The sequence below is a fragment of the Sceloporus occidentalis genome, unplaced genomic scaffold (genome assembly GCF_023333645.1).
Source record: "Sceloporus occidentalis isolate IW3139 unplaced genomic scaffold, rSceOcc1.0.p SCAF_9, whole genome shotgun sequence".
NCBI classification, from domain to species: Eukaryota; Metazoa; Chordata; class Lepidosauria; order Squamata; family Phrynosomatidae; genus Sceloporus; species Sceloporus occidentalis.
Window position 1 is genome coordinate 44,559,126 of NW_028316989.1, and position 19,005 is coordinate 44,578,130.

The window sequence follows — 19,005 nt, forward strand, 5'->3', positions numbered from 1 at the left end:
CTATCTTATAAAGACTTGAAAATCAATAAAAATAATTTTTAAAAATCCTTGGAGGAAAAACTAAGTGGTGAAGCACAGTCTCCAGTACATTAAATTGAAGAGATCAGGTAAAAGACATCTCTCTGACTGTGGCCCAGTACAGCCACTGCCACTCAGAGTAGGTAATATTGGGCTGAATAGAGAAACCTGCTAGCAAGAAATTTCTTATGCTCTATAAATTGTCAACAGAAAGGCAGATGGATGTAGGGTTATTTCAGCAAAAGGGACAGGAGTGAATGATAAGGCCACCCACAGTCTACCACTCCCCAAACCTGGCACCATTGGTTCAAGATGATAGGACATGAAGTTCAACAGAACTTGAGGGCACCAGACTGGACAAAAGCTGCCCTGTGGGAATATACTGTCAACTCATCAGACTTCACAATCTAAGCTTCTCAGGGGCAGGCGTTGCTCTTTGCTTGCTTGCTTTTTCTTGAAGGAAGTGAATGCCCCAGTGCTGTGCCTTCACCTTTTCCACTTGCGAGATGTTCTCTTGACACACCATTTTAATCAACTCTTGAGCTTTCCCAAATTCTCCACTTCTGTAAGCGTTCTGAATGGTGTCGGTCGCAGGAAACTGGCCAATGGAGGGATCGCCAGCTGTGGATTGCCTTCCGCCCATGTCTGTGGTCCCTGCATGCAAACAGAAGAGGAGTGAATATATATGTAACTATGGCCCCATACAGACAGGCCAAAATAAAGCTGCTTCAGGTCACTTTGGAGGTATGCTGTTTCAATGATGCATGCGTCCTAAGAGTCTGGAAGCCATGCCAAAGCCATGATCGAGTCCTAAGGACTAGAGTGCAGCTTTGGCGCAGCTTCCAGACTCTTAGGACGCATGCATCATTTAATAATAATAATAATAATATGTTTTATTTATAGACCGCTATTCCGCGATGATCATAGCGGTGTACAGTAAAATCGTTAATACAATAAAAATACAGTTAAAGGAGGGAGAAGTCTCATCCTTCAGGCAGTCCAAGATGTTGCTGGTCTGCCTGATGGCTCCCTCTGAGGCCGAGGTGACAGTTGAGGAGGGAGGGGCCTCTTCCTTCAGACAGTCCCTGATGTTGCTGGGTCTGCCTGATGGCTCCCTCTGAGGCCGAGATGACAGTTGAGGAGGGAGGGGCCTCTTCCTTCAGGCAGTCCCCGATGTTGCTGGGTCTGCCTGATGGCTCCCTCTGAGGCCGAGATGACAGTTGAGGAGGGAGGGGCCTCTTCCTTCAGGCAGTCCCTGATGTTGCTGGTCTGCCTGATGGCTCCCTCTGAGGCCGAGATGACAGTTGAGGAGGGAGGGGCCTCTTCCTTCAGGCAGTCCCTGATGTTGCTGGTCTGCCTGATGGCTCCCTCTGAGGCCGAGATGACAGTTGAGGAGGGAGGGGCCTCTTCCTTCAGGCAGTCCAAGATGTTGCTGGGTCTGCCTGATGGCTCCCTCTGAGGCCGAGATGACAGTTGAGGAGGGAGGGGCCTCTTCCTTCAGGCAGTCCAAGATGTTGCTGGTCCGCCTGATGGCTCCCTCTGAGGCCGAGATGACAGTTGAGGAGGGAGGGGCCTCTTCCTTCAGGCAGTCCCTGATGTTGCTGGGTCTGCCTGATGGCTCCCTCTGAGGTCGAGATGACAGTTGAGGAGGGAGGGGCCTCTTCCTTCAGGCAGTCCCTGATGTTGCTGGTCTGCCTGATGGCTCCCTCTGAGGCCGAGATGACAGTTGAGGAGGGAGGGGCCTCTTCCTTCAGGCAGTCCCCGATGCTGCTGGTCTGCCTGATGGCTCCCTCTGAGGCCGAGATGACAGTTGAGGAGGGAGGGGCCTCTTCCTTCAGGCAGTCCAAGATGTTGCTGGGTCTGCCTGATGGCTCCCTCTGAGGCCGAGATGACAGTTGAGGAGGGAGGGGCCTCTTCCTTCAGGCAGTCCAAGATGTTGCTGGTCCGCCTGATGGCTCCCTCTGAGGCCGAGATGACAGTTGAGGAGGGAGGGGCCTCTTCCTTCAGGCAGTCCCCGATGCTGCTGGTCTGCCTGATGGCTCCCTCTGAGGCCGAGATGACAGTTGAGGAGGGAGGGGCCTCTTCCTTCAGGCAGTCCAAGATGTTGCTGGGTCTGCCTGATGGCTCCCTCTGAGGCCAAGATGACAGTTGAGGAGGGAGGGGCCTCTTCCTTCAGGCAGTCCAAGATGCTTACACTATCTCTTACACTATTTAAACAGCATACCTCCAAAGTGACCCACAGCAGCTTTATTTTGGCCTGTCTGTATGGGGGCCTATGACTCATGGTTCACCACAACCACTGGGCATTAGGGCTCTTTTCAGCATAAAACTCTTAAGATGCAACAAAACAAACAACTCTCTTTCTCTTGTTCTCTCTTTCTCAGCTGTCAATAGTGGATTGGCAAGCCAGAACCCAAACAAAAAATGAAGCAAGGGTAGCAAACAATTGTCCTTCCAGATGCCATCAGACTGTATCTCCCATCTGCCCTAGCCAACAATGATGATGAACGAAAATGATGAAATATTGGGAATTGCACCATCTGGACAGCCATACTTCTGTATCTTTAAAATAAAGGAATTCATGTCAAAGACAATTCAAAGGATCTCAGACATTATTAAATCCCATTAAGGCCATCAGACAATAGCAAGGAGTTTACTTGGCACTTAAAATACAATAGGAAAATTGCTAGGCAAATACATTGGGACAGAACGTCCTTTATTTGGTGGCCACCACAGAAAGGGTACTTTCTGCCTGTTTACAAGGGAAAGACCTCCTAGAAAGATTTCAAGTGACAGACATGCTGATGAAGGACATGCCACTTTACTAAAAGGAAAGGTGTCAACCTCTTTGTGAAAGAATATTCTCCACAGCCAAACACTATAAATGAAATAACTCCATATAGTATGCATGACAAATATATTCTGCTTTGGTCTATACAGGCATACATAAATTACTAAAGCCTCTGACAAAGCAGCTACTTTTTACAAGGTCTTTTTACATTCTTTCCTGCTGTTATGTGGCAATGTCTAACCCCCCTCTGAAGAAATATTTCCATGAAAATCCCATGATAGGGTTGTCTCAGGGTTGCCAGAAGTCAGAAATGACTTGAAGGCACACAACAACAACCATCTTTTGTGGACTCCACTCCATCTGATGTACACACACATATGCACACCCAGAGTGGCAATGAACTGTGAGCAATGAGGTCAGCACATGATTCTAGTGCAAATGCCTGAACTGCCATTCATTTAAAAGATTACCTCTAGCTCCTGTTTTGTTGCCAGGTTTTTAAAATAGCAATGAGGTGAGTTGGAATGCATGATATGCAAGATTAAAAATCTGGCAACAGTTCTTGTCAAGTTTGTGCTCTACCTATATACCGAGTAATGATTTCAATTAACCTAAGCTATATAGTTCTCTGTAAAATTAATATATCGTCCACATTCCTAAATTACATGTCTATCTTTATGAAGGGACAGCACACCAAAACATGGGCTTTTTTGGCATCTTGTCCAGTCTACATAAATGGAAAAGCTTTCCAAACTTCAAACAGGGGAGACATCTTTTCTAATAAAGGATCCCTGCCAATATATTAAGGGACAAGCTTTCTTACCCACAAATAAGGGTCATCCCTTATAAGAAGGGACACCTGGCAACCCCAATCTCCCGCAGCTTGAACAAGGAAAACATGTGTGAGTCTGTCCTGAGAAAGAGCATCACCTTTTCATTTGCCTCTGCATTGACTAGGAACAGCTTAGCATGGGATGGTGGCATTTTAGTGCACCCTTAAACAAAAGGAAGCGTTTGGATCAATCTGTGACTGTCAGTAAATATCCTTGAAATGCACAGCTTAGGCTACTAAAAGTCTGACTAACCCTTCCTTGTCAATTATTCAAAACGGAGCTCAAGTTGCCAAGACATCCGAGATGACTCCAGGGATTTGTGTCAATAAGTTGCAAAGGTATCAATAATCCCTGCAAGGTCTTGGAGAATGTGTGAAGGGCAAACGGACCAGATAATCGGTCAAAGTCAGAAGGATGCTGGGATACCGGCACAGGTTCCAAAAGTCTTCTTTCACACAAAAGGGACAGCAATGCAATGAAAACCTGGGCATTGTTCCATCTGACATGGCATTGGTGACGAGACTAAACTGTGGATGACTGCACCAGGAACCTGAGAGCATTTGTTCTCCAGTCTGCAGTCAAGAGCAGTAGGTTTGAGCAGCTGATGGGATCCCAATGCTCAGGCAGGGTCCAGAAATCACATTGTAGACACTGTTTCCCAATGCCCAGATCTACAGCACCCAAGAAACCTTTTGGTCCAGGTGTTGCCTGTCTGAAAAGGTGTGAAACCTCAGTGGTTATGATTTTTTGAAGTCTAGCTTACGATCGTGCATCTACTGAACAGAACACCAGCCTAAGATGATAAGCTCTTTTTGGTGGAAGCAGGCAGACATCTCAGCCCCTTCCTATCCTTCGCATCAACCCTATCACTGAAAATAAGTCCAAATATCAGTGGAAACAAACCTGTGCCAGTATTCCAGCATCCTTCTGACTTTGACCGATCACCCTGTCCCTTCACATGTTCTCCAAGGCCCTGCAGGGATTATACATGCCTTTGCAAACTGGTGACACAAATCCCTGGAGTCAGCCAGTACCAGAAGTGGAATATCAAAGGCAGAACTACCGTTACATCTCAGATCCAAACCACATGGCAGAAATAAGCCAGATTGTCACCACTTTAACTGCCCTGGCAGAGTGCTATGGAATCCTGGGAACTGTAGTTTAATGTGGCACCAGAGCTCTCTGACAGAGAAGGCTGAATGTCTCACAAAACTACAGTTCTCAGCATTCCCTAGCATTGAGCCAGGGCAGTTAAAGCGGTGCAAACCTGGATTATGTCTACAGTGTGTTTTGAACTTTAGTCTAACTTCCAGGGTGCCTTCAGACAGGGCTTTCCTTGGGAATCACCCTGCTTTATTAATAGGATTCATAGAAAAAGGCAGTATTTTAAACACACCAGTTTGCTTCCTGCAAGAATTAGTCTAATCTGCAAGCAGCTTTTTCAGTCTGTCATGATCACTCTGCTTTTGACCTAGCTTCTACAGAACAAAACAATCCAACGGAAACTCTACAGAAATTTAAAAGTTAAAAAGAACACCCTGAAACATCATCATCATCATCATTAGATGTCTTATGAAAACGCAGGCATCCAGAAACAGAAATCGGTGGAAGATGTTCCTAAAAATAGTAAAGGATACATTTTAAATACAGTTCCAACTGACAAACTTTTCAAACATACAGTATAAGTGTTTCCGGCAAAGGACAGAATAATGCTCCTTTGGTCTTCTTCTACAGGCTAAGCTAATGCAAATGCATTAGTGCATTGTAAAACAGGAATCACGATAAACAGTACAGTACAACTCTCAGATCCTTCATGGTGCAAACACTGAAACAACAGAAGCAGCTTTCAAATATTTTGACATCTGTAAATGGCAGAAGTGTGACTTCTGTGACTTGAATAGTTTGGAAACTGTAGAACTTTGAAATATACAATGTGAAGTCGAAGGCTTTCACGGCCAGAATCCATATTTTTTTTGTGGCTAGGAAAAATTTATTCCTGATGCTTCACCAGCATCTGTGGCTGGCATCTTTAGATAAGATGCCAGCCACAGATGCTGGCAAAATGTCACAAATAAACTTGACCAGAATATGGCCACATAGTTCAAAAACCCCACAAAATCTATGAAATACACACTTGGATACTTACACTGATAACTTTACCGCAGAGCAAGGGGTTGCCTGAAATTTCATTTCACTACAACATCCAAATGAAAGTGCTCTGATACAAGAGAACTGCAAGGAATGGGCCTGTACATCCCTATAAAACGGCCACTTCAGACACCGAACTCACCTTGCTGTCATTATTCAGAAACGTGTCTCCAAACCCCTCAAGCAAGCTCAATTTTAAGTCCACAAGCTCAGAAATTGTAAGACACTTAACTCATCAAATCCGGCATAGATAGCTCTTGCATACTCTGACATGGAGTACGGAGCTGGTGTGAGTAAGATGTAGATGAAAAGAAAAGCATTGTGAGACATTGAACCTTCTCTGTCAGAGCACTCTGGTGCCACAATAAACTACAGTTCCCAGGATTCCCTAGCACTAAACCAGGGCATTTAAAGTGGATTATTTCTGCAGTGTGTTTTGGATCATAGTAATGAAGTTCTTTCAAATATCTAGGTGGAATCTCTTTTCTTGTCATTTGAACCCACTGCTTAGTGTTATAGTCTCTGGAGCAGCAGAAAACAAGCTTGCTCCACCTTTTCCGATACAGTATTTTAAAAATGGCAGCCATGTTCTCCACTACTGAAAATGTTTTTCTTAATTTTCTCTTCTCCAAGCTAAATATATTCTGATCTCTTAACTCGTTCCACATCACACTTGGTTTTCAGATTTTGGATCATCTTGGCCACCTTTCTGTGGACATGTTCCAGCTTATCAACATCCTCCCTGAATGGTAGCACCTAGAACTGGGCACCATATTCCAGGTAAGGCCAATATATCAGCATAGTTTAATAGAAAGTTCTTACTGCAAAGTCACAACGCCTTAGGAAAAGCATTTCAGGTATTTTTAAAAGAAAAATCAGGCATACATTGGGGAATCCCCAAATCATAGTGTCCTGGGAAGAAAATGTGGCCATCTGGGGAAACGACGAGGGCAATATTGAAAGGCCAGCATGGCATAGTGGTTTGAGTGTTGAACTATGAATCTGGAGACTTGGTTTCAATTCCCAGCTCAGCCATGAAACCCACTGGGTGACTTTGGGTATGTCAATGGCAAACATCCTCTGAACAAATCATCCCAAGAAAAAACCCTGAAAGTTTCATCTGCAGTGGGTCGTCATAAGTTAGAAATGACTTGAAGGCACACAGCAACAATAGCAAAGATCAGAATTGTGTGGTTGCCACAATGACCATAAAAATATGTTCCGAGGGCACATCAGATAATAATAATAATATTTTTTATTTATATTTCCCGCCTCTCCCAAGGATCGAAGCGGGATTACATCATTAAAATAACACAATACAATCCAAAACACAATCTAGAAAATACTAATACTGAATTACACATTCATATTAGCTCCTTAAAATATCCAGCCATCAAACAGTTATACAATCATAATCAGGGTGGAGCCTTAACCATAGTCTCTTATATGAAATCTGGTGAATCTCAGCAGGTCCAAGTCTTGTCACAAGTTGGATGGGAGTTACTTTGGCATTCTTATGCTTGGCTCCCAGACCCATCACATTGCAGCTGCGTTTGACTTCAACTACCATCATCCTTATCTAGCTGGGGGCGATAGGCATTGCTATCAAACACATCTGAAGAGTAATGCTGCAAAAGACTGTCCCTTTATATACAACCTTCACTTCAATGGTGATAAGGTTATAAATAATAGATAAGGTATACTGCCTTATCAGTGTACTGAATAAGAAAGGTGGCATACATGTACTAAATATCACAATACTAAATAAATTAAGAAATGTACTCATTGCAGCAGCCCCAATCCTTGAAGAAAATAAACTGGAACACTTAGATTTAACCCAGTTTGGCATTCAAATCAACGAAGCCAGATTGTTTGGATTTATCCTCAAGGAAGCTGTCTTAATTCCAGTTGTCTGAGTTTAACCAATTTGGAGATTGATCTGTCACATAGTCCATAGTCAGCGTCAGACAGCCAGAGTCGGCTTTGCCCTAAGGAAAGCAATAAAAGCTTACATGATGCAGGTGGCATACATGTACCTGCATCAGATAAACAGGATCTATTATTCCAGATTAATTAATTAAACTGTGATGAAAAGATAGGAGCTTTCTCCTGAGTTCCAAATCCTACTCATTTCTAGAGATCTTGTAGTGAGGAAAAAATGTTAAACAGCATAGAGTTGGAGGAGAAACTTGCTGTTGCCAGAAGACACAGTAGTTCTGGAGGACTGAAACAAGAGTCAATCCAATTCACAACCAGCTAGCAGTGCCACAGATCCATGTGACTAGCAGCCACAAATGTCTATCCATAATCCAAGAAACTTCCAAACATACAAGAGAATATCACCTCGAGATTGCAAATTCAGAACTCTTATTCCACCAAATGGAGGAGTGGAAAGGTCTACCATCCTCATGCCAGACACCCCTCTCCAGTCAAACTATTTGGACCACACAAAATGCATGGTGACACAGAGAGAGAAAAGTCAAGACATTATTTACGAGAACGTGTTTGTTTGTTTTTTTAAAGTCAAAGAGATGAACTATTAGAGGGGTATGTTTTTAAAGAGGCCATTTTGCAAATGCAGCAGGATTGCCCACTCTTGTTCCTCCAGTTTCTGAGGATTAAGGGACAAACATGCAGATGTCACAATAGGATGATGCATTAAAGATGAGGACAGGAGGCTGAATTAGAGCAGCACTAGCATTTGTGCACAAGGCAGCTCATATGTTGAATTGTCTCCATTATCCTGGCCAGATAACAAGAAGCTCAGGAGAGAATACAGAGGGAGGGTGCCTTCTTCCATTTTATTGTGACTTCACCCAGAGTAAGGTAGAGTCTGGGGAGTTTGTATGAGCTACCCAGCCATCTTTAGATTTGAGCAGTGTTTGTGACTTGTACAACACACACCCAACACACACCAGAGTCTTGCAATCTTTGCAGAAGAGCTTTCTCTCGGACCCACCACCATCGCAGGCACATTTGCTGAAGGCATAGGAGAAGACCTCCTCTGTAGCTGCTCCTAGGATGTGGATTTGTGGGTTTCCCTCACACTGGAGGCTCAGTTGGCCCCCTCTCTGGTCTCTTTTTGTTAGTAAGAGCATGGTGCAGTGATTTCAGCATTGGTTTACAGCTCTGGAGACCAGGATTCGAATTGCTATTTGGCCACTGAAACCCACTGGCTAACCTTGGGCACGTCCCACATTCTCAGCCTCAGAGGAAACCCCCCTCTGCACAAATCTTGCCAAGAAAGCCTGTCACAGCTTTGCCTAGGGTCACCATAAGTCAGAAACAACACAAAGGCACACCACCCTCACAGCCACCTTTTCATTTAGGAGGCTTTTGGATCTCAACTTGTTGTGGCAGAAGAGTCTTTTAATGGGGTCTTGTTTATTTACCTGTTGGCTGGCAAATGCTTTCACTATCTTATGATTTTTTTAAACATATGAGTTTTTAATCATTTGGTTCTTTTTGAAGACCAAGTAGGATATAATGTTTTTAAACAAACAAATACCTATAAAGAGGAAGTGAGTAAAAAGCAAATCCTCTCCCTTGTTTTTTTTCTCCTAGCAGAACTTGGGAGGGATACCCAGAGAAACTGTTTAGCAACAAAGACTTCACACAAAGCATAGGATGGTCACTGGCTTAGGCTGCGTCCACACTGGAGAAATAACCCGGTTTGGCACCGTTTTTCAGCATCCTAGCTCAAGGCTATGGAATTTTGGGAGTTGGAGTTTGTTGTGAGCCCAGACTGGAGCCAAACCGGGTTATTTCTCCAGTGTAGATGCACTGAGAGAGCCTGAGAAAAAGATTATTAGACAAAGACCATGAAGAGGTGTGACCTATCACTGGCTATTAGCAAAGTTGGTTCAGTATTTTGAAGGCTGAAATCAGCAAGACAAAAGAGTTCAAATCCATTTTTATTTACTGTAATATTTTTATCCAGTTCTTTCTCTAAATGCATTCCACATTCCCCTCACAAAGTGTGTTTTGGATCACAGAAATGTAAATCCATGCTTCTTAGGTCCAAAGCACACTGCAGAAATAATCCAGTCTGAGACTGTTTTAACTGCCTTGGCTCAGTGCTAGGGAATCCTGGGAATTGTAGTTTATTGTGGGCCCAGAGCTCTCTGACAGAGATGGCCAAATGTCTCACAAAAACTGAAGTTCCCAGAATTCCCTAGCACTGAGCCAGGGCAGTTAAAGCAGTCTCAATAAACCTCAGTTATTATTTCTCCAGTGTGTTTTGGACCTTTGACTTATGTAGAAATCATTCCCATTATATATATATATATATATATATATATATGAAGGAATGAAGAATAGAAGAATAGGATAGAAAGAGAAACCAAAGAGGACAAAGATCCAAATATAACCTTGATGTAACTAATTAATTTTATTAAGGATATATAGGTAACATATATTTTAGATTTTAGAATTAAGAATTAGAGATTCACAAAGTATATATATATATATATATATACACACACACACACACACACACACACACACACAGAGAGAGAGAGAGAGAGAGAGAGAGAGAGAGAGTGGATATGTATTTCAACATACACATCCACTCTATAAATACTTTGTCAATCTAAGTCTAATTCTAAAATCTAAAATATATGTATATGTTAAAATATAGTGTGTATATGTATGTGTATATTGTTTACTGAATTAATTCTTTAAAAAAAGTCAAAACGAGGCTGAAGAAGAAAAAACCCAAAATGAGGCTAACTTCCACCAAGGGCAACAAAATGGCCACCCTCCACCTGAAGTCTTCTTTTTGGTTATGTTTTATGTGCTTTTACTTCTTTTTAATGTAACCCAACTCCATCTGTAGGGAGAGGCAGAATAAAAATAAATATTATTATTACTACTATTATTATTATTAAGTCAAAAAGAGGCTGAAGAAGAAAAGAAAAAAAACCCAAAGTGAGGCTAACTTCCACTTAGGGTAACAAAATGGCGGCCCTCTAATTGAACAAGGCGTTCGAAGCCTAATCGCGCTCGCCCTCCTTTCCCGCCCTTTTTTCTGCGCAGGCGCAGTCGCGCAGCCTGGCATTCCTGAGGTGAAAACGTCGAAGTTCTCTTCTTTTTCCTCAGAGGCGCGCGGCTCAGAGAAGCCGCTCCGGGCTCCTTTGTTTTTTCCCCTTTCCCAAAAGTGAATAATTAATTCCCTCATAGTAATTTTAATAAACATTTAATTAATTATCAGTTACTCGTTGGCGGAGTAATAAACGTTTAACAGCGAAGGCTTCACGACTATTGTTGGCACTTTTAACGCGGCTATTTAAACTTATAGTTATTTCTCCTCAGGGGCTTGTCCTCCCTTTTCTCCTCAAAGTCGCTTCATGGCCGGGCGAGACTGGCGGCAGCCTCCTTCCTTTCATGAAGCTCGGGGCCGGGAAGGAAGGGAGGGAGGGAGGCAGGCGAGGAGGAGGCAGCCCCGTTCCGCCTCCGAAAAGCCGCCTGAGGCGACGACGCCTCAGCGCGGTTGCCTCACAATACTGCATCTCTGAGGGGAATTTACCTCCCTCACGTTTAAAGCCTCTGAGGGGGAATTTTGTTTAATAATGATAATAACAAGACCGAATTGGTTATATATTTATGTAGAAGTATTTTGCTATAATATTAAGGTTTAAAAAAAAAAGGGGGGGGGAGAGATTTAAGGTATAAATTTATAAGGGCTTCTCTGAGGGGAATTTAACTCCCTCACGTTTAAAGCCTCTTGAGGGGGAATTTTGTTTTTAATCATGATAATGATAAGAACGAATTGGTTATATATTTATGCAGAAGTATTTTATTTTGCCATAATGTTAAGGGAAAGGGAAAAGAAAACAAGATTTCAGGTACAAATTTGTAAGAGAATATGAATAATTGCTAATGTCTGGAGATAAATAACGCGGTTTGGCACCGCTTTAACTCTTTCTGGCTCAAGGCTATGGAATTCTGGGAGTTGGGAGTTTGTTGCGGGCTTCTCTGAGGGGGATTTAACTCACGTTTAGAGTCTGTGAGAGGGAAATGATAATTATAATTATTATTATTATTAATAATAATAATAAAGACCGAATTGGTTATATATTTATGTAGAAGTATTTTGCCATAACCTTAGGGTTTAGAAAGAAAGAAAGAAAAAGATTTAGGGTACAAATTTATAATGGCTTCTCTGAGGGGAATTTAACTCCCTCACGTAGAGCCTCTGAGGGAAGGAAAATAATAATGATAATAATAATAATAATAATTAATAATAAGACTGAATTGGTTATATATTTATGTAGAAGTATTTTGCCATAACCTTAAGGGAAAAGAAACATTTATAAGAGAATATTAATAATGGCTAATGTCTTGAACTGAATAGAGTTGTATATGTATATATATATATATATATATATATAGAGAGAGAGAGAGAGAGAGAGAGATGGATAAGGATGGTACAGTGCATTAACTGAATTAAGATTTACACTTTTAAAATACATTATAGGTGTTAAAGTAGAATTTGCAGACATAATATAAAAGTATACGTTGTAAAAATGGAGACATGGGTAGTAGGAAAGTTACAGTGTCTTATGTTAATATGTTTCTATGCTTATCTAAAATGTAGAATAAATATAATGTAGACTAAATAAAATATAGATATAATGTAGAATAAATGAAATAAAATAAAATGTAGAATAAGTAAATACAGTGTAGAATAAATAAAATGTAAGATAAAAAAAGTTGAATGTGAAGTATTGTTCTTGTATGTACTTGTATATGTAACATGGGAAGTTATCTGTATGTAATGCATAGTAAATGTTGGTTGTGTGATGTATTTGTTGGTTTATTAGAATGTTTCGCCACCTTGAGTCCCTATATTGGGAGAAAGGCGGCATATAAGAAAATAATAATAATAATAATAATAATAATAATAATAATAATAATTGAATGCTTCTGTTCTTCCCTATGAGCTCAAGGTGGTGCTGCTAATTGGTTATATTTGTAGTCAAATAACACATTTTGTTGGTGTTGTGTGCCCTTCAGTCGTTCCTGACTTCTGGTAACCCGGTTGGGTAACAGTTTTCTGTATCCTGGCTCAAGGCTATGGAATTCTGGGAGTTGGAGTATGTTGTGGGGCCTCCCTTCCTTAAGCTCCACTCTGCTCTGGGTCCACAACAAACTCCAACTCCGAGAATTCCATAGCCTTGAGCCAGAAAGGGTTAAAGTGGTGCCAAAGCAGGTTATTTCTCTGATGTGGATGCAGCCTAAGGCAACCTTATCACAGAGTTTTCTCTGTAAGTTTCTCCAGAGAGGGCTTACCATTGCCATCCTCTGAGGCTGAGAGAGTGTGACTTCTTGCCCAAGGTCACCCAATAGGTTTCCATGGCCGAGCCAGGATTTGAACCCTGATCCCCAGAGTTATAGTCAAATGCTCAAACCACTGCACCACCACACTGGCTGTCATTATGAAATGTTTAATATTTAAATGTTGAATGTGATGATTGAATGTTATATACAGTATATATATATATATATATATATATATATATATATAAAGCTAAAACAAAATATATGCAGTACATTTTGTGGAATTTAGATTAAACAATTAAAAACGGAGAATGAAGACAATTTGCAAATAGGTATTGTTTACCCAATGATATTATAGAACCCAAGGTAGCAACGACTCGGTTACAATTAAGCAAGATGTGGGGAATAAGCGGATGATACAATATATCAGAGCATCGATTAAAAGTATTTTTTTAAAAAAACCCTTCATAAGATGCTGAAAATGGAAGTTAATGGCACAGAGAAGAAGATTTCATTTATTTAGCTAATTATAAGGAGAAAACAGAAATTTAAATTTATGCATAGTTATTAGTTAAGACTGATGTGAAATTCAAGAGGTATTAGACTAAAGTATAAGCACATTTGGCTGTAATGAGAGAGATGTTACGTAAATTTGTATAGATGTTAATAATAATAAAAAAATGTTGACTGTGGTGCCCTAGGGTTCGAGGAAGATAAATAAATGTACGACAAATAAATAACAGTGTTTTAAAAAGCTGAAACAAACATGTTAAGTTGTTTGTCACTTAAAACTGTAGAAGACTGTAGCACATGTCCAAAGGGCACAGAATGAATTAGTACCCCCGGCCTCCACACCAAAACTTTTCACGAAAGCCATGCTTTGACTTTGGTGCCTGAAGCACCCAAACGTTGATGCCAATTGGTCTTCCAAAATAAAGGCTGGAATGTAAAGTTCCCAGCAGACCAGTTCTTTCGCAACAGAAATAATCCAGTCTGAGACCGCTTTAACTGTCCTGGCTCAATGCTAGGGAACTTTAGGAATTGTAGCTTTGTGAGACATTTAGCCTTCTCTGTCAGAGAGCTCTGGGGCCACAATAAACTACAGTTCCCCAAATCCCCTAACACTGAGCCAGGGCAGCTAGAGCAGTCTCAAACTGGATTATTACTGCCTTGTGTTATGGACCAGAGTCTCTTAAAACATCCATAGAAATGTAAAAAGCATTTATGTTCACCCAAAGTCTTCATGAGGCTAAGCTGTATCAACCCCTCTGGTGTGTGTGTGTGTGTGTGTGTGTGTGTGGGACATTTTAACAATATTAGGGGGATTTCCCTGCTTCTTGCATTTACTACATGAGTTTATACTTCTAAGAAAATGGATTTCAGTTTCTGCCATTTCTAATTCATTCTTTTCATCAACAGAGATGAAAGTAAATACTCACAACTGCTACTTAGTCACAGTTGTTACTATTGTGGCAATTATTATGATTATTTTATTTATTTATATCCTGCCTTCCTCTTGGTACAGGGACTCAGTAATAACTCCCCACTCCATCTCCTTCAGCGAGCATCAGCTATAAAGGAAGAAGGAGGTCCATTCTGCCGGTGGTCAGAAAAGGTAAGTGACATTTCTGCAGGTTTGCTGGGGTCAGGCCAGGAGAGGTTACTTAGTTTAGTATACTTAACTAAGTAGCTGATACAGAATACTGGCCAAGTTTTTAAACCCATTTTCCAAGGTGCACTGCTGTTACAGGGCAGCATAGAAGATTACCAAAACAATGGACACACAGTTACAATTAAGCATAGGGCGCATGCCACAGTAGCAGTAACCATCACTAAATGAGACTGGAATACATGTATTTTCAGGCTTTTTAAAATGGTTTTTGCACTGATGAAGCTATGCATATCTCCTATGGGGCAACTTCCACCACTGATTATGGCATTACTGCTGGGGGTGTGTGTGTGTGTGTATGTGTGTGAAGGCAAGGATGTTTAAAGCAGGAGCTATGACAACCTACAACAGAATCCTGGTCATCATTAACTCTCGATCCAGACTGATTGATTTTTTTTTCCTTGCCAGAGAAGATTTCCCTGCAAGACATATAAGATGAGTGGAGCTTTTGCATCCCTGTCTCTGATAACCAAAAGCCAGCTGGGTAGATTGCCACATAATAGTTATCAATGTCCTCATGTTCTCTGGGTTGCTTTGGCAATGGCGCAAGTGTGTTTATATAGCCCTGATTTGTCATCTCTGGAATATGTGGCAAATACCCAAACAGCTGTATTGACAGAGGCTTGGCACTAAGCCCTGGTCCTGCCTCAGATCCACAGACAGAGGCATTGCAGAGGGATCAGGATGGCCCTAGTCCCTCATGGCAGCCTTTATGATATACAGTGCTACCTCGGGTTACGAAATTAATTCGTTCCGCGGCGCCGTTCGTAACCCGATACATTTCGCAACCCGAAAAGGCTTTCCGTTAGCGCTGGAAAGCCGCTAGCCGCGCTTCGGATTTGAATTTCGCGCCGAAACGCGCCGACATAAATTTCGTAACCCGAAAAATCTTTCGTTACCCGGAACAGTTTTTTCCAATCTAACTTTTTCGTACCCCGGAAATTTCGTAACGCGATCAATTCGTATCCCGGGGTACCACTGTAATTGTAAGCCATCCTTATAAAACCATAAAGCTTGAAGAGGTCAGAAGATCATCGGCTCCAAATCCTCCAGGTTAAGGCAAGATCATACATATTTAATCTATGCAAAGCAGAAGAAAACTAGGCACCTCACATTAAGGTGCTTTCAAAACCAATACCCACATTGCTGAGGCGAGCCATGTTGTGTGATAAAAAGCTACATCAGATAGCCAGTCAGATTAGCCAACACTTGATATGTTCCAAATATAACAGATCAGACTTGAAATGGGGGAGGGGGGAAATTTACCGAGTCTTGAAAGAAAAAGAAAAGGGAGTGCAAACTAGAACATAGCACTGCTTTGAAGAGAGGTTCAAATGATCTTTCATTCCTTGCTGGCATAATTTCAGCAACATTTCTTAAACAACAACAACTCATATACAGAGAGATTGCTAAAACAGGCACAGGCCAATGTATAGTACAGATAGAACAGCCAGGCTGCATTATGGTTAGGATTCACCTTTACAACATAAATTGAGCAATTAAGCCATCTGAAAGAACAGAAAAATGGTGCAACATGCGTGATAGTTACAACAGCATATGCAGGAAAACTACATGGATGTCAATGGCATGTTTCAGCTGAGGTTTCCTCTTGTATCATATCCAGAATAAGGTGGCCAATTACTTTCTCAAAGACCACCGTTGCTCCATCTTCCAGTAATCTTCTCATAGGCTCTGTGCTTGGTGCTTGTGTGTCTTTGTATTGTTTTATTTTGCAGACTGTGCGATCATTGGTAAGTATCCCTGGGAAATGAGTTAACACCAATAGATTGGTGTTCAGGTTGGTGCAAGAGTTTTGGTGGGTCACAAAGAGAAATCCAAATGCCCTTGTCTGTTCCATTCATTAACTTTGGCTGTAACATCCTGAACCTCATCACGGTATAGTTGCCCCTAAAATGGTAATTTGTCGGTTCTACTTTTACTCAATGGGAAGAAGTGCGACAAAGAGAAGGGAGGCCATGTCCATTTCAACTGGCATCCTAGCCCCATGGAAAGAAAGAGGGACCAGGCATCAGAAGGAGGAAGAGAACCAGCTTGGCACTTGTTAAAGGAGAATCCAATGGGACAAAGAGAGAAGGGAGGCCATGCCCAACTCATCCACCATCCTAGCACCATGGAAGGAAACAGGTACCAGGCATCAGAAGGAGGAAGAGAATCAGCTTGGCACTTGTTAAAGGAGAATCCAATGGGACAAAGAGAGAAAGGAGGCCGTGTCCGTCTTAAACGCCATCCTAGCCCCATGGAAGGAAACACGTACCAGGCATCAGAAGGAGGAAGAGAATCAGCTTGGCACTTGTTAAAGGAGAATCCAATGGGACAAAGAGAGAAGGGAGGCCATGCCCAACTCATCCACCATCCTAGCACCATGGAAGGAAACAGGTACCAGGCATCAGAAGGAGGAAGAGAATCAGCTTGGCACTTGTTAAAGGAGAATCCAATGGGACAAAGAGAGAAAGGAGGCCGTGTCCGTCTTAAACGCCATCCTAGCCCCATGGAAGGAAACAGGTACCAGGCATCAGAAGGAGGAAGAGAATCAGCTTGGCACTTGTTAAAGGAGAATCCAATGGGACAAAGAGAGAAGGGAGGCCATGCCCAACTCATCCACCATCCTAGCACCATGGAAGGAAACAGGTACCAGGCATCAGAAGGAGGAAGAGAATCAGCTTGGCACTTGTTAAAGGAGAATCCAATGGGACAAAGAGAGAAAGGAGGCCGTGTCCGTCTTAAACGCCATCCTAGCCCCATGGAAGGAAACAGGTACCAGGCAGCAGAAGGAGGAAGAGAATCTCTTTGGCACTTGTTAAAGGACAATCCAATGGGACAAAGAGAGAAGGGAGGACATGTCCATTTCAACTGGCATCCTAGCCCCATGGAAGGAAACAGGAACCAGCCATCAGAAGGAGGAAGAGAACCAGCTTGGCACTTGTTAAAGGAGAATCCAATGGGACAAAGAGAGAAGGGAGGCCATGCCCAACTCATCCACCATCCTAGCCTCATGGAAGCAAACGGGAAGGAGCCAGCAGAGGAGGAAGAGAATCAGCTTGGCACTTGTTAAAGGACAATCCAATGGGACAAAGAGAGAAGGGAGGCCATGCCCAACTCATCCACCATCCTAGCCTCATGGAAGCAAACGGGAAGGAGCCAGCAGAAGCAGGGGAAAAAAATCAGCTTGGCACTTTTTAAAGGAGAATCCAATGGGACAAAGAGAGAAGGGAGGCTATGTCCATCTCATCCACCATCCTAGCCTCATGGAAGCAATCGGGAAGGAGCCAGCAGAAGCAGGGGAAAAAAATCAGCTTGGCACTTTTTAAAGGAGAATCCAATGGGACAAAGAGAGAAGGGAGGCCATGCCCAACTCATCCACCATCCTAGCCTCATGGAAGCAAACGGGAAGGAGCCAGCAGAAGCAGGGGAAAAAAGTCAGCTTGGCACTTTTTAAAGTAGAATCCAATGGGACAAAGAGAGAAGGGAGGCCATGCCCAACTCATCCACCATCCTAGCCTCATGGAAGCAAACGGGAAGGAGCCAGCAGAAGCAGGGGAAAAAAATCAGCTTGGCACTTTTTAAAGGAGAATCCAATGGGACAAAGAGAGAAGGGAGGCCATGCCCAACTCATCCACCATCCTAGCCTCATGGAAGCAAACGGGAAGGAGCCAGCAGAAGCAGGGGGAAAAAATCAGCTTGGCACTTTTTAAAGGAGAATCCAATGGGACAAAGAGAGAAGGGAAGCCATGCCAAATTCATCCACCATCCTAGTCTCATGGAAGCAAACGGGAAGGATCGAGCAGAAGCAGGGGAAAAATCAGCTTGGCACTTTTTAAAGGAGAATCCAAAGGGACAAAGAGAGAAAGGAGGCCGTGTCCGTCTTAAACGCCATCCTAGCCCCATGGAAGGAAACAGGAACCAGGCAGCAGAAGGAGGAAGAGAATCAGCTTGGCCCTTGTTAAAGGAGAATCCAATGGGACAAAGAGAGAAAGGAGGACATGTCCGTCTCAACCACCATCCTAGCCTCGTGGAAGCAAACGGGAAGGAGCCAACATAAGGAAGAAAAGAATCAGCTTGGCACTTGTTAAAGGACAATCCAATGGGACAAAGAGAGAAGGGAGGACATGTCCACCTCAACCATCATCCTAACCTCATGGAAGGAAACGGGAAGGAAGCAGCAGAAATAGGAAAGGAAGCAACTTGGCACTTTTTATGGAGAATCCAATGGGACGTAGAGAGAAGGCAAACCATTTCCATCTCAA

General features: G+C 42.5%; 1 protein-coding gene across 1 annotated transcript in view; it reads right to left on the reverse strand.

Annotated features, from left to right (window-relative positions):
* LOC149307433 (leucine-rich repeat serine/threonine-protein kinase 1-like) overlaps positions 1-19,005 on the reverse strand; it is a 158,655-nt gene that overhangs the window by 41,677 nt on the left and 97,973 nt on the right. The window contains exon 3 of the mRNA XM_089539164.1: positions 509-672. Within this exon, the coding sequence (XP_089395290.1) occupies positions 509-672 (164 nt within the window). The remainder of the gene's footprint in view (positions 1-508; positions 673-19,005) is intronic.